This window comes from Mytilus californianus, unplaced genomic scaffold (genome assembly GCF_021869535.1).
Source record: "Mytilus californianus isolate M0D057914Y unplaced genomic scaffold, xbMytCali1.0.p SCAF_6, whole genome shotgun sequence".
Taxonomy (NCBI): domain Eukaryota; kingdom Metazoa; phylum Mollusca; class Bivalvia; order Mytilida; family Mytilidae; genus Mytilus; species Mytilus californianus.
In genome coordinates, this window is record NW_026262712.1 from 23,096,826 (window position 1) to 23,111,062 (window position 14,237).

Consider the following 14,237-nt stretch of genomic DNA (forward strand, 5'->3'; position numbering starts at 1 on the left):
AGTGCCTAAACATATGTTCAAACAGAAAATAATATTAAGATCAACAATTACCAAATACTGAAAAAAATACGATGAAACTGAATCAATTTGAATAAAAGAGTTAATAAACGACAAAAACAAAAACAAATGTTAACTTCAAAGTCAGGCGTTGTACATTCGCGTAAGCTTTATTGAATTCTCTGTTTGTTATTCCAAACTCATTGAATTTGATCTTCGTTGTAACTAAGACATTTGGTTTGTTTTATGTCTAACCATTTAGAACAACACATTTTTTTGTAAAATCAATGAATCTCTTTTCGTCTTGAAAGACGCTATTTATTTTATACATATCTAATGTCAACGCCAAGGGAGCAGTTCTCGTAAACTGCAAATCTTGCCATCTCAACTGATTATATACCCAACTGAATTATATGACTTATATTTAGTCATCTAATAGCTGTTTCTATGTATAAGTTATCAACTAATATGACGATGTCGGTATATTCATATTCAATCAGGCAAATGACGGTTAGAACTACTATTGTCACTTTGATGACACAGAACTGATATTTCACAGACAGATACATTCCAGGAGTTTAAAAAGGACGATAATCCAGAAGAAACGCGCGTCTGGCGTACCAAATTATTAACTTGATATCTATATGTATAAATTCTTATATATAATAGAATTTTCCACCGTTCTACGATTCTGAAAGATACCATATACTCACCACTACCACCACTACTTCCTCCCGGTTGTTTCAACCCTGCTGACAATTGTCCGTTCTGTACGTTGACACTGGCTTGACCACCATTACCCAGGTTTATATTACCACCTCCAGATATTTGACCATTCTGAAGATTTGCATTTACACTAGATCCACCAGGTAACTGTAGTGTCCCACTTCCAGAAACCTGTCCGTTTTTAAGATTTGCATTAACACTAGATCCTCCAGGTAACTGTAAATTCGCGCTTCCCGATACCTGGCCATTTTGATTTACTCCGACATTCACATTTGAACCTCCTGGTAATGCAACGTTTGCACTTCCAGACAATGTCCCATTCTGGAGGTTAGCATTTACGTTAGAACCTCCTGGAAGATTTATATTTCCGGTTGCCGATACTTGCCCGTTTTGGACACTTAATCCAGCGTTGCCTACACTACCAAGATTTAAACTGCCACTTCCAACTAAACGTTTACCTAAGAAAATACAAAAATAACACATATAAAATCTGTAAATGTTAACCTTTTGAAGGAATTAAATAAAATTGAGAATGGAAATGGGGAATGTGTCAAAGAGACAACAACCCGACCAAAGAGCAGAAAACAGCCGAAGGCCACCAATGGGTCTTCAACACAGCGAGAAAATCCCGCACCCGGAGGCGGGCTTCAGCTGACCCCTTAACAAAAATGTGTACTAGTTCAATGAAAATTGACGTCACACTAAACTCCAAAACATATAAATGAACTAATATTAAAAAACATACAAGACTAACAAAGGCCAGAGGCTCCTGACTTGGGACAGGCGCAAAAATGCGGCGGGGTTAAACATGTTTTGTGAGATCTCAACCCTCCCCCTATACCTCTAGCCAATGTAGAATAAAGAAACGCAGAGCAATACGCACAGTAAAACTCAGAAGTATATAATGCATCTTTTCGAAGTAAAACTTATGTGTCATTCTACTTGCTCAATTTTACAATATTTTGATTCTCATATTTGGATCAGAATATTGCCTTTTCGTTTGAAAACACCTCAATTCACTTTGCAGGGCATTTCATCGTTCATAACATTAAAACATTTTCACAGTTTTAGTTCTATACAAACACGTATGAAAAGGCAATAAACATATGTAAAAAGTAGGATTCTTATTAAAGCCTTACAAAGAAATATGTAACAAATTAAAACAGTTTTTGAGACTATGAGTTTAAATGTATCGTAGTGAAAATCTGCGGACTACGAAACCATATTTTGTATGTTCGTTTGTTGATGCTTAATACCACGTTCAACTACACACCTTTGCTATATAGTGTCAAACAGTTTTCATTGGTGGAGGAAGCCTGAGTGTCGGAAGAAAACCAACGACTTTCGACTCGGAAAAAAACTGACAATCCTGGTCAATAAAGAGCGGTTTCACCCATGTATCATACATATATATATTCTATATTGTTTATCAATGAAGTGATACTAATCATTTTTGAACACAATATGTAAGTCATCCTGATATCAACAACTCAAAATTGTGTCAGTAATGATAACAATCTGTTATTTAAAGTATATTATTATGCATGATATGTACTTATGGTTTATTCTGTGGTATTAAAAAAATCTACTAGTAATAGAATTAGAAACTTAGATACGATTACCTTTACCATAACCATGTACTATGCCTTTAATAAAGAGTAACGTCACAAGAAATTTAAATATAATTCCTTGGACAGCCATACTTTCTAAAGATAAGGTCAATCTCCTTTATTCTGATAAGGTATACTTTGACATGTCCGTGTGTGTGTGTGTGTTTATCATCCTCCTATAAATACACAGTAATTTACTTTGATTCGATATACCATATAAGCCTGGAAGACGATTCGGTGAAATGTCATATTTTCGTGCACTCTCACTTTGAAAATCCAATATATTTGTTTTTATTGCGACTAAGTTGTATTGTCCAGGTCTTTATAATTTAATATGATAAACTTTCATGACCTTACTTATCATAAACTTAAGTTTATACTAGAAGAGGCAACTTAATGAGGTATAGGTTTTGCTTACTGTTGAGACCGTTTGTTGACCTATAGTTGCTAACCTTATCCGTCATTTGGTGTCTATTGGAAAGTTGTCTTATTAATTGGCAATCAAACCAACATTTGGGCTGCAGAATACTCATTTTCATCCTGTCTTGTGCACAGTTATTTATTTTTAGTTCTTTCCCGGCCAAGATATTTATCATACATACTGTAATCCTCCCGACGCCTTCCAGAAAATGAAATTGCAATCTCGTAAGTTTCAAAACAGAGAATGTGTGTTTGAAAACATAATAACCACGTGCTGCTGTAACTGTTAATGTAATTGCAAGTCTTACTTGTATTGAATTATATCATTTCATTTGACACAATATCAAAGTCTTATTCGTAAAAAAGTACTACAAAGAGATGTCGTGCGAATAAACCCCGCTCCGCCACTAACCCTCTACCCGCTCCTTTTATTTTAGACCAAACAACAAGTCTTGAAAATAAATAGTTGTATTTTTTTCTTTTATCTGTGACTATTTGTATTTGGTTACCACACATTTATAGTCTGCCATAATAGTAGTTTGGATTTGTAACGTCCTAAAAAAGAACTAAATGTTCTAAGTTGGCGATCCCTTTGCGGATTTTTTTTTTCATTGAATTATTATGATTTAGGCACTGACTGTTCCTTTTTTCCGGTACATGGTTTTTCTCTCGTGACAAAAATCGCGTTGATATATATGTTGTGTACAAGATGTAAGTTTGTACAGGGTTTTTGTACAAGTTATACGTTTTTTGACACATACCTTTTTGCACCAGGTTATAAAAGTTTATCTTCTAAAATATATCAGTTTAATGTCTTAAATTCAAATTTATATACTTCAGCCCAACATTTAGTGCTATTCTCCTTGTCCTCAAACTGGAAATAAGGACACCTGAATGGCTTAAGTTCTAATTTTATTTTTCTCCTTATACCAAAATCATATCCATTAAAAGTCTTTTTGTGATCTTATAGTGTTTTTTGTATCAATGCTCAGTATGAGACTGTATCATGTAGTCATGGAAATATGACAGAAATATGCGAAACAAAAGACTATGTGCTTGCATCATCCATTTGTGATAAGCGATTCATAAAACAGTGATAACTTGTACAAAAAATCTGAACAAATAATAATTTGTACAAAATTACAATTTGTACACAACATATATATTAGAACCATCGGTTTACTTTAGAAAGTATCAGAGGATTTATAAAAAGCTTCGGTGCACTTTTTAAAACGTATCAGTATACTTATAAAAAGCATATGTATACTCTTATCAAGTATCAGTTTACTTCCTTAAAAGCATCGATATACTTTTAACAAGTGTTAAAATTGAGAATGGAAATGGGGAATGTGTCAAAGAGACAACAACCCGACCATAGAGCAGACAACAGCCGAAGGCCACCAATGGGTCTTCAATGTAGCGAGAAACTCCCGCACCCGGAGGCGTCCTTCAGCTGGCCCCTAAATAAATATGTATACTAGTTCAGTGATAATGGACGTCATACTAAACTCCAAATTATACACAAGAAACTAAAATTATAAATGATACAAGACTAACAAAGGCCAGAGGCTCCTGACTTGGGACAGGCGCAAAAATGCGGCGGGGTTAAACATGTTTTTTGAGATCTCAACCCTCCCCCTATACCTCTAGCCAATGTAGAAAAAACAAACGTACAACAGTACGCACAGTAAAACTCAGTTCAAGAGAAGTCCGAGTCCGATGTCAGAATAGGAAACAAAAGAAAATAAACAAAATGACAATAATACATAAATAACAACAGACTACTAGCAGTTACTGACATGCCAGCTCCAGACCTCAATTAAACTGATTGAAAGATTATGTCTTCATCATATGAATATCAGGCACAATCCCTCCTGTTAGGGGTTTAGTATTATACCATTATAAAATATATGAGAAGAACATAACCCGTGTCATGCCAACAACTGGTTTTAGAATAAATATGTTTAATTCCGATGCAAAGACCCTATAAGTGAATCAATATTAAAGCCAAAATATGCAATCTTTAATGACCTGACAACAGTATCGTAACTATATCCCTTCTTAATAAGTCTGTTTAAAGGTTTTGTTAGCTTTTGAGGTGAATACTGACATTTTTGTGCTTTGTAAAGAATATTACCATAAAAAATTGGATGTGAAATACCCGAACGTATAAGATGTCTGCATGTTGAGTTATATTTACGAATGATGTCCTTATACCGATGATAAAATTTAGTAAATGTTTTGACTAGTTTATGATATCGAAAACCCTGGTGTAATAATTTTTCAGTAATACATAAATTTCTCTCGCTAAAATCTAATACGTTGTTACATACACGAGCGAATCGTACAAGTTGAGATATATAAACACCATATGAATTGAAAAATCATCTCTTTTATCATAAATTTTTGTATTAAGCTTCCCGTTAATGATATAGATATCAAGATCGAGGAAAGGACAGTGGTCATTGTTAGTATTAGCTTTATTTAAAGTAAGTTCAACAGGATAAATTTCTTTAGTATACATACTGAAATCGTCATTATTGAGAGCCAATATATCATCCAAATATCTAAAAGTATTGTTAAATTTTTGTATCAGATGTTGTTTCGATGGGTCTTTGCTGATTTTAGTCATAAATTGTAACTCATAACAATACAAAAACAGGTCCGCAATAAGTGGTGCACAGTTAGTCCCCATCTGAATTCCGATAACTTGACGATATACGGAATCTCCAAAGCGAACAAAAATGTTATCAAGTAAAAATTCAAGGGCAGATATAGAATCAAAGCATGTCCAATTGACATAGCTCTTTTGTTTGTTGCTACTGAAAAATGACCTAAAAGAGTTTGAACATATGTATTCGCATTCCGACTTTTTAAATGCCCATTTAATTAGGTGCGTGAATTTTTTCTTAATAAGAATATGAGGCAAAGTGGTATATAGGGTAGAAAAATCAAAACTTTGAACAGATTCAAAATCACCAATATATGCATGCAATTTATCAAGTACTTCCAACGAGTTTTTGACACTCCAAAAGAAGTTAATTCCACTATTTTCAAAGGCCTTATTTGAACAATTTATTATCAGGTTTTTGATTGTACCAAGTGTACTAGTAAGTAGAATAGACAATTTAGTAGTGGAACAATGACTTGAAGACGAAATAAATCTATATTTGTAAGGTGATTTGTGTAGCTTTGGAAGCCAGTACATAGTTGGGACTTTCATTGTATTTGGTTCTGCTTGTAAAGAAGTAGCTAATAGTTTATGGTTGTTACAGATATCGTTTTCTGAAAATGAAGTCAGTTGGAATGTTGGTGAATTCGTGATTTCCTTTTGCAGAACCTCAATGTAAAATTTACGTCAAACTATAATGACATTATTAGCAGCTTTATAAGCCGGGACAAAAACAAATTCCTTGGCTAGTTCTTTTAGTTTATGTTTGATACGAGAAATAGGATTTTTATGGTTGTTGTTAAGAGTAAAATGTTCTTTAAAATGTTGTATACGTATATCAACTATCTTCATTACAGAATTAAAAAAAGAGTCCAAAGACTTTTTGTCAGCTTTTTCCCGTTTTATCCATAATTTCAAACAGTAAGCACGAAGTGAGTCGTGGATGATATTACGACACTCATTCCAATTAATAATTGACGGGGGACGATATTTAGGTCCTTTACTGAGGAATGATTTTAACTCTCGGTCGCGAACGATGTAAGAACACTTATCAAAAGCATAATCTGTAAAGCTGTTGCAACTTTTCACTTCTGATTTTAGACAATTAATTATGACAGATGTGAGATTCAGTTATTCACTCTTACGTTACAAGGAAGATTGCCGGAACTGTCCAATTAAATTGTAGAAAAATCACTCCCAAATTCTGTGTCAACAAAACGACCTCTAGATCATGATATATATATGTTCAGTTTCGATAAGATCCTGTTCGTTCTTTTGACAAGCTGCGACAAAGCTAACATGAAGTTCAGTGTCGCTCTATTTGTGTTTGTAGCCATCATTTCAACGACTAGGGCTTTTTTAGAAAAAGTCTGTGTTTGTATAAATGATAACGGTAGGTGTTTTTTATACGTTATATTCCAAACTAGATGTTCCAGGATGTGATTTGCTATGACCACTTGTCATAATACTTCTAGTAATTAAAGCTGCGCAGTAACAGTTTAAATTTTATCCGTATAAAGTGCTCAGACCGAAATAGTTGACACAACGTGAATGAGACTAAAATAAGAACTACTACTATGAACTGGTTAACGTCCTGAAATACCAATGGAAGTCTCGCACGGACGGCTGGTAGATTAGTTTTTGGAAAACATTCTTGTATGTTTGATGGTTAATAAGCATAATCATCAGTTGAAGTTGGTTGTGATGCCTAATACATGTAGCTGTTAGGCAGGGGCTTGGTTTTGTTTTGATTAAGTTTAATATTTGGTATATTGGTACCAATGAACACCAATTATGCACTGTCAGTAACTGCGAGTACTCTCAGATCTACAGGATGTATAGATACGCTGCCACGTCCGGTCTGTGTTTTCGTTATATGTTTTCTGCTTTGTGTCGATCTAATGAGATAAGCCCGTTTCAACTGATTTTTATAGTTTGTTGTTATGTTGTACTGTCACACCGCTGTCCCAGGTTAGGGTGAGGGTTTGGCGCCACCAATCTAGTTAAACCCCGCCACATTCTGTATGTGCCTGTCCCAAGTAATGGGCCTGTAGTTCAGTGGTTGTCGTTAGTTCATGTCTGTCAAATCTGTTTTTTTGCAAATTGTTTTGTTATAAATTAGGTTAGTTTTTTCATTTGCATAGCTTCATTTTTTTCATGTCGGGGCCTTTTATAGCCGACTATACGGTGTGGGTTTTTCTCATTGTTGAAGGTCATACGGTTGCCTATAATTGCTTACATTCACTTCATTTGAACTTTGGCGGATAGTTGGCAATGGCAATCATCTCCTCATTTTTATATTCATCATATTCTAGAAATTGTTCTTACAGCTGTCGAATCAAGGTTTTTTTCCCTCAACTTTAAGAGGAAGAAAAAATAATATTCTTTGCATTAAACATGTAAATGATAATGATATTTAAAAAAAAACCAACCACGACAAACTACCGAATAATAAATCAACACAGCTCACAGTTTGTTTAAAAAATAATTTCTTTTCCATTTACTTAAGTTTGCAACCTTCAGACCTAATTCCTATTTATCTTTCACCTGGTTTATCCCAAACTTTACCTTCAACTGTTAAACTGTTATCTAGATCAAGCATTGGCAAAATTACATGATCTTAAAAATGACCTATATAAAATACTTTTATTTCGAGACTAAAAGGTTTAAACATTTAATTGAACAGTTCTCTAAGGAGGCAAATCTTGAAGTGAGAGTAATATCAAGTTTTATTTATAAAATTTTTTTCCAGTCAAAATTGTTCGCGATCTGTGAGATTGAAAGCTTACGCAAATATCCTCTTTTCATCAACAACATTTATTCTGTCACATGTGGAGATGATCTGCCTACCCTTTTTAGCATAGAATTGCCAGTTTCTTTTCAGTTCATCTATCCACCATGCCTGTTCCAAGTCGGCAAACTCTTCTCTTTTTCCACAATTTATGTCTCAGGTTTTTTTGTCCCTTAATTTTTTTTCTTTGTTTCTGTAGAAAGAATGAGGAACCCCGTGCAATTACCAAAAACACATTGGAAAAATATTTTCATAGGGACATTTTATATTAACAAATGGATAGGATGTTCAGAACTGTATATTGCTGTTAAAGACAATTTAGAAACCACTTTGCTTATTGCATATGTTTAATCGAAGGATATCCTGAACTTATCCAGTTTTGCCCTCGGCTCCCTCGCTTTTAAAAGTCCTGGATATGCCACTCCACTTTTTTGAAGGAGGGGCGTTGGACCTACGGAATATATAGAAATTTACTCGGAGTAAGTTTATACCGTATATATTCATATAAAAATCGAAACTTGTAAAACGGATCTGTTTCTTGTCATAATTTGTATTACATTTGCCGAAATTTACGAATCTTGTGTTAATAAATTTAACACTTGTGCCTTGCAGAAAATACAAAAAAAAAATGCGAATTAATGCTCTTTTTAATGGAGGCCTTTTGTATGAAAAAGCTCTTTACATATACTGACTCATCTTTTGGCTCCTGTCACTTTTGAAAGGTTTTGATTTAAACATAGCATAGTGCAATCAAGATTTGCTTTCGTTTAAAAATGAAAGTATACTGCGAGAACTCTTTGACCGGTACTCTGTTTTGTTTTTGTTTTGTTTTTAGTGTTTTGTTGTGTACTTAGTGCCGATCTGATGAGTCAAGCCTTTTCGAACTGATTGTTTGTTCTTGTGATCTCATGTCCCGTGTTATGATAGGGTTGAGCCCTTACAAACATGTGAAACCCCGCAACATTGTTTGTGTGTCTGTCCTTAGTCAGTAGCCTGTAATTCAGTGGTCTTATACTTTGTGTGTCTGTCCTTAGTCAGTAGCCTGTAATTCAGTGGTCTTATACTTTGTGTGTCTGTCCTTAGTCAGTAGCCTGTAATTCAGTGGTCATATACTTTGTGTGTCTGTCCTTAGTCAGTAGCCTGTAATTCAGTGGTCTTATACTTTGTGTGTCTGTCCTTAGTCAGTAGCCTGTAATTCCGTGGTCTTATTCTTTGTGTGTCTGTCCTTAGTCAGTAGCCTGTAATTCAGTGGTCTTATTCTTTGTGTGTCTGTCCTTAGTCAGTAGCCTGTAATTCAGTGGTCTTATACTTTGTGTTTCTGTCCTTAGTCAGTAGCCTGTAATTCAGTGGTCCTTTATATATAGTTGGTCGCTGTCTACCTTCATTGTCTTTCGTTTGTTTTTAGCATAAATCAGTTCGTTAGTTTTCCATCTTTAAGTGTTTGTCATTGATTCATGCCGGAGACTTATATAGCTGACTATACGATATGAGTTTGGTTCATTGTTGAAGGTCGCACAGTGCTTTATATTTTTTTACATCCTCGTCATTTGGTCTGAGATAGATCATCTCTTTATTCTTATAGATATAGACGTACATTGTATATTTCTGTATTATTGCGTTGAGCAATTATAACACACTGTTTTATTTCTTTTGGTTAGACTATAGAGCCACCTGTTACTCCTATGGAGGGTTTGTACTAAGGAATAATGTATTAATTGCTGTTTTAAAGGATGACTCGGTAAGGATTTCTCTCTTTTTTTAATACTTGATTTGCCATGGCATTTCCAGCTTTATTTGAAGTGTTATATCATTGTTAGAAAGAGGACAAGTTGAAAATGCTTCAAATTATGTATGGGCCAAATGGTACATTTCTATTATATATTAAAAGCATTGATGTTTTTCAACATTATATTTGAAAAGAAATATAACATATGCATAAGAAACATCTAAATTAAAAAGAAAACGAATGTATTTAACAGCAAAATTTGAAAAACTAAAACTTTGTTTTTACCATATTCTTTTCACGACGCCATCACGTTATCTGAATACCTCTAGTAATGGACTTCTGATAATACATATTATATCACCACCAACGAGTAAGCTTTATAAATACTGATTCATGACGACAATTGTATCTAGAATTAATAACTACAATTAAGCACCATTATATCATTTTTGAAATATTTGTTCTGGACATTATGCAGACAATAATTGGAAATTTCAACCTTTTTATGTCGTGTTTGTTGTTCAACCGTTTGTTTGTGAAAAGGCGCACATTGTATATTTGAACAAAAAGAATAGCTTACTGCCTAACATACTTTATACCGGTATTTGAAATTTTATCTCAAGGATAAGATGTCATCTGTAAATTCGAGTTTAGAAAGTTCACGAAAATTGTTGCTGTGCTGGATGCGTCAACATTTGTCAGACATACAATTAAGAGTTAATCATACAAGTCATTGTCCACAAACGACGTTTGTGACAATATAAAGCCTGAAAAGAAAATATATGTATACACAGACACATATCCTTTTAGTGCAATATATATCTGATTAAAATTCATATCTATCTTAATTCACGTGCTCGTAAATATAAGCTCATATGAGGATAACGAAATCAGATGTTTTAATTAGATTGTCTTTCCGTGTTGTGTGTTGCTTTTGCTCTGTGCTGTATTTGTGCTATTCTATTTTTAATGTTTGTGTTGTCTCTATGGGTTACGGTCTTTTCTACCCTTTGTTCATAACAAAACTTTATTTCAATTTCAAACATATACTGGAGTTAGAGTGTTTACATATGCCAAAGGTTTATAAGACCTAGTGTCGAATTTAGCGGAAATGTCATAATGTTTTATTGGCATAGAAAAAAGATGGAATATACCAAAATAAAACCATATTTCGAAGAACGACATACAAAACAATGACCTAAAAAAAAAGATGAAAGACAAACATAAATCCCCAAACACTCAACAGAATGCTAGATTGAGCTTGAGCAGCACGAACCCCGATAAAAACCGGGAAATGGTATTCTCCACTACCGGCTTCTTGGATAACAAGATAATCATGACAATATTTCGCTTCCGTATCATGACAACAATATCATCAGGCATGGATTGATTTATTTTTTACTTCAAACAAGTAAAACGAGATGAGAGTACATACGTCAATACGACAGCAACCGAAAGACACAAAACCACCTAAAATCATCTAGGTGTCAACATAATTTCCAACAATAGAAAAATGACTATACATAACATGTACAATACATAAAGCTCTAAATCGTTCCGAGTCTATAGGAAAGTTGTAAATAAATTAAAGAGACTATGAACGAGATAACATTAGGACAAACATATTTGTTCGCTGTGTTGAAGACCCATTGGTGGCATTGGGCTGTGTTCTGCTCTTTGGTCTGGTTGTTGTCTCTTTGACACTTTCCCCATTTCCATTCTCAATTTTATATTGTCATTCGTCATAGATCTTATTGTGTGATTCGGGAATGTTATGACAATATCATAAACAGATGTTGCTGCAAAAGGGTATTATCTTTAAAGATTGATTTCAAAGTAAGCAGAACTTTCCAAATATTTCAAAATTACTTTCTTACTTTCATAGATCATTGCAATTCCATTGTCAAGTTCAAAGGTCATGGCAGGTGGTAACTGTGTTGGTGCTACACGAACGATTCGTCCATCAAAAGGTATGACTTTTATGGTTAAAATTTCTTTTAGTCCTGAAATTGTACAGCCGTAGAGTAGTCGATACTACGTATGAACAACTATTGGCTATTTCACATTCAAAACTGCAAAACAAACTAATGAACTTTGTGCGACCTCATCATTTCTTACTTCCAGATCAAATCAAACAAATTGTTAAAAATGTTGTAAGTGGCAAAAAGATTGATGAAAAACTCATAACTTTCTTGACTCAATTCTTTTCTTGATTTAACACTGCCATTTTAATTTGGAACTTTGTAATAAAAAAGAAAATTATAATCGTTAGATAAATAAAACTTCATCTTTTTGACCATTTACGGCAGTTTTTATAGCTTTTATAATTCTAAGTAGTATCTACTTATATAAAAAGCTATGACAATGATGTTTACTGCAAAAGGAAAAACATTGAAAAATATGCCTTGTAAAGCAGTAGAAAATTATGAATAAAAGAGACATTGGGTATACATATACACCAATGATACAGCAACCCAACGGAAAAAATAAGCAAGAGACATCTAGACTGAGTCAACATAAGTCAAGATCAAGATCTATATTCCTTCGATTCGAAAAAAAGTTGTAATTTCAACAGAGACGATCGAAGAAATACCACCAATTTTGAATAAGTGATAGAGTTTTTCATTATTTCTGTATTTTTAAAAACATTTTTGTATTCTTTTTATTATTTGCACATTATTTTTATTTATATTTAAGCGCCCAATTATTCTCTAAATTCTTTATATTTTGGGGTCTATTTTATTCTTTTCATTATTTTTTTGTCCTTTTCTCTGTAGAATTGGTTCATTATTCTCTTTTCTATAAACCACACTCATAAATGCAAACATTGAAAACATGACCATAGGATGGACGTTATAGAACAAAATAAGACTTATAAAGTTATGTCAGATAATTCATGTTTTTTCTGACATTTTAACAAATCTCTAAAATGCAAAGTTTCTGTTTTGGTAAAAAAAAGCGTCCTTAAAAACTATGAAATATATGAGGACAATTTATAATTATTCAAAATACAAAATGTACAATTGTTTGTTTGTTGACGTTTTAGATAAAAGATTTATAATACCACATTTGATAGACATTGACATTGGAAAAGATGGATTGAAAGTAGACACTGCAGTCGGTGGGGTTGGTGTAGGAAAGGATGGCCTTAATGTGGACACAGTAGTCGGTGGTGTGGGTGTAGGAAAGGATGGCCTTAATGTTGACACAGCAGTCGGAGGTGTAGGGATTGGTAAGGACGGTGTCAAGGCCAAATTGGACACTCCACTTGGTGGATTTAATGTTTCGGCTGGGAAAGGTGGCTTCAGTGCTGGTGGAAAAGTTGACGTTCCTGCCGTTGGTAGTCTAGGTGGTGCCTTGAATGTTGACAATAGTGGTAAAGTTAGTGGCGGTGGAGAGGCTTCTGTCAATGTCTTAGGTGCTGGCGAAATTGGAGGTCACATGAACGTAGATAAGAACGGCAAAGTAAGTGGCGGTGGTGAAGTTGGGATAGAACTTGGTCCTCTTGCTCACGCTGGAGTTCATGTTGATGTGGATAAAAATGGTAAGGTTAGCACTGGAGTTGATGCAAATGCAAATTTAGGTCCACTTGGCAGCGTGGGAGCTCATGTCGATATTGACCAAAATGGCAAAGTATCTACTGGTGTGAATGGACAGGCCAATTTAGGCAAGCTTGGAAGTGTAAGTGGGCATGTGAATGTTGATCAAAACGGGAAAGTAAGCGGTGGTGGGAGTGGACAGGCTCAATTGGGCTCTCTTGGAAGTGTTGGTGGCAATATAAATGTAGACAAAAATGGACAAGTGTCAGGCGGTGTTCACGGAAATGCAAATCTTGGAAATGCAAGTTTGAGCGGCAATGTCAACATTGCAAATGGACAAGTTGGTGGAGGGGCCCAAGGTCATGCAAATCTCGGTAATTTAGGAAGCGTCGGTGGCAATATAAACATGGCAAATGGTCAGGTTTCTGGTGGGGTACAAGGGCAGGCTAATATTGGATCTCTTGGTAGTGTTACCGGAAGTTTGACAGGTGGTTCAGGTGGCCAAACTGGTGGTGTAAACCTTAATCTCGGAAGTCAAAGCTCAGGGTCTCAAACTGGGTCTAGTTCTGGGTCCGGTTCAGGATCAGCAAGTTCAGGTAGAGGTGGCTCTTCTGCTGATAAACTCACACAGACAATGAACGGAATGTTTGGAAATTTCATAAGTGGATCTAATTTTGGTCTCAATGCAATGATGGCGAACGGAGGATTCGGTAATATGTTTGGCGGAAGTGGTGGCGGCAGTGGAAGTAGTAAGTAG

The 14,237-nt window shown here is 34.6% G+C and overlaps 1 protein-coding gene across 1 annotated transcript; it reads left to right on the forward strand.

Annotated features, from left to right (window-relative positions):
- Positions 1–12,956: 12,956 nt before the first annotated feature.
- Positions 12,957–14,237, forward strand: LOC127705542 (uncharacterized). Its single transcript, XM_052209868.1, has one exon. It carries the CDS (start codon positions 12,957–12,959, stop codon positions 14,235–14,237), a length of 1,281 nt encoding a protein of 426 aa, XP_052065828.1.

Bases quoted from the DNA above. Each gene is read 5' to 3' on its own strand.
- LOC127705542 (XM_052209868.1), top strand. From the start codon at position 12,957: ATGTACAATTGTTTGTTTGTTGACGTTTTAGATAAAAGATTTATAATA.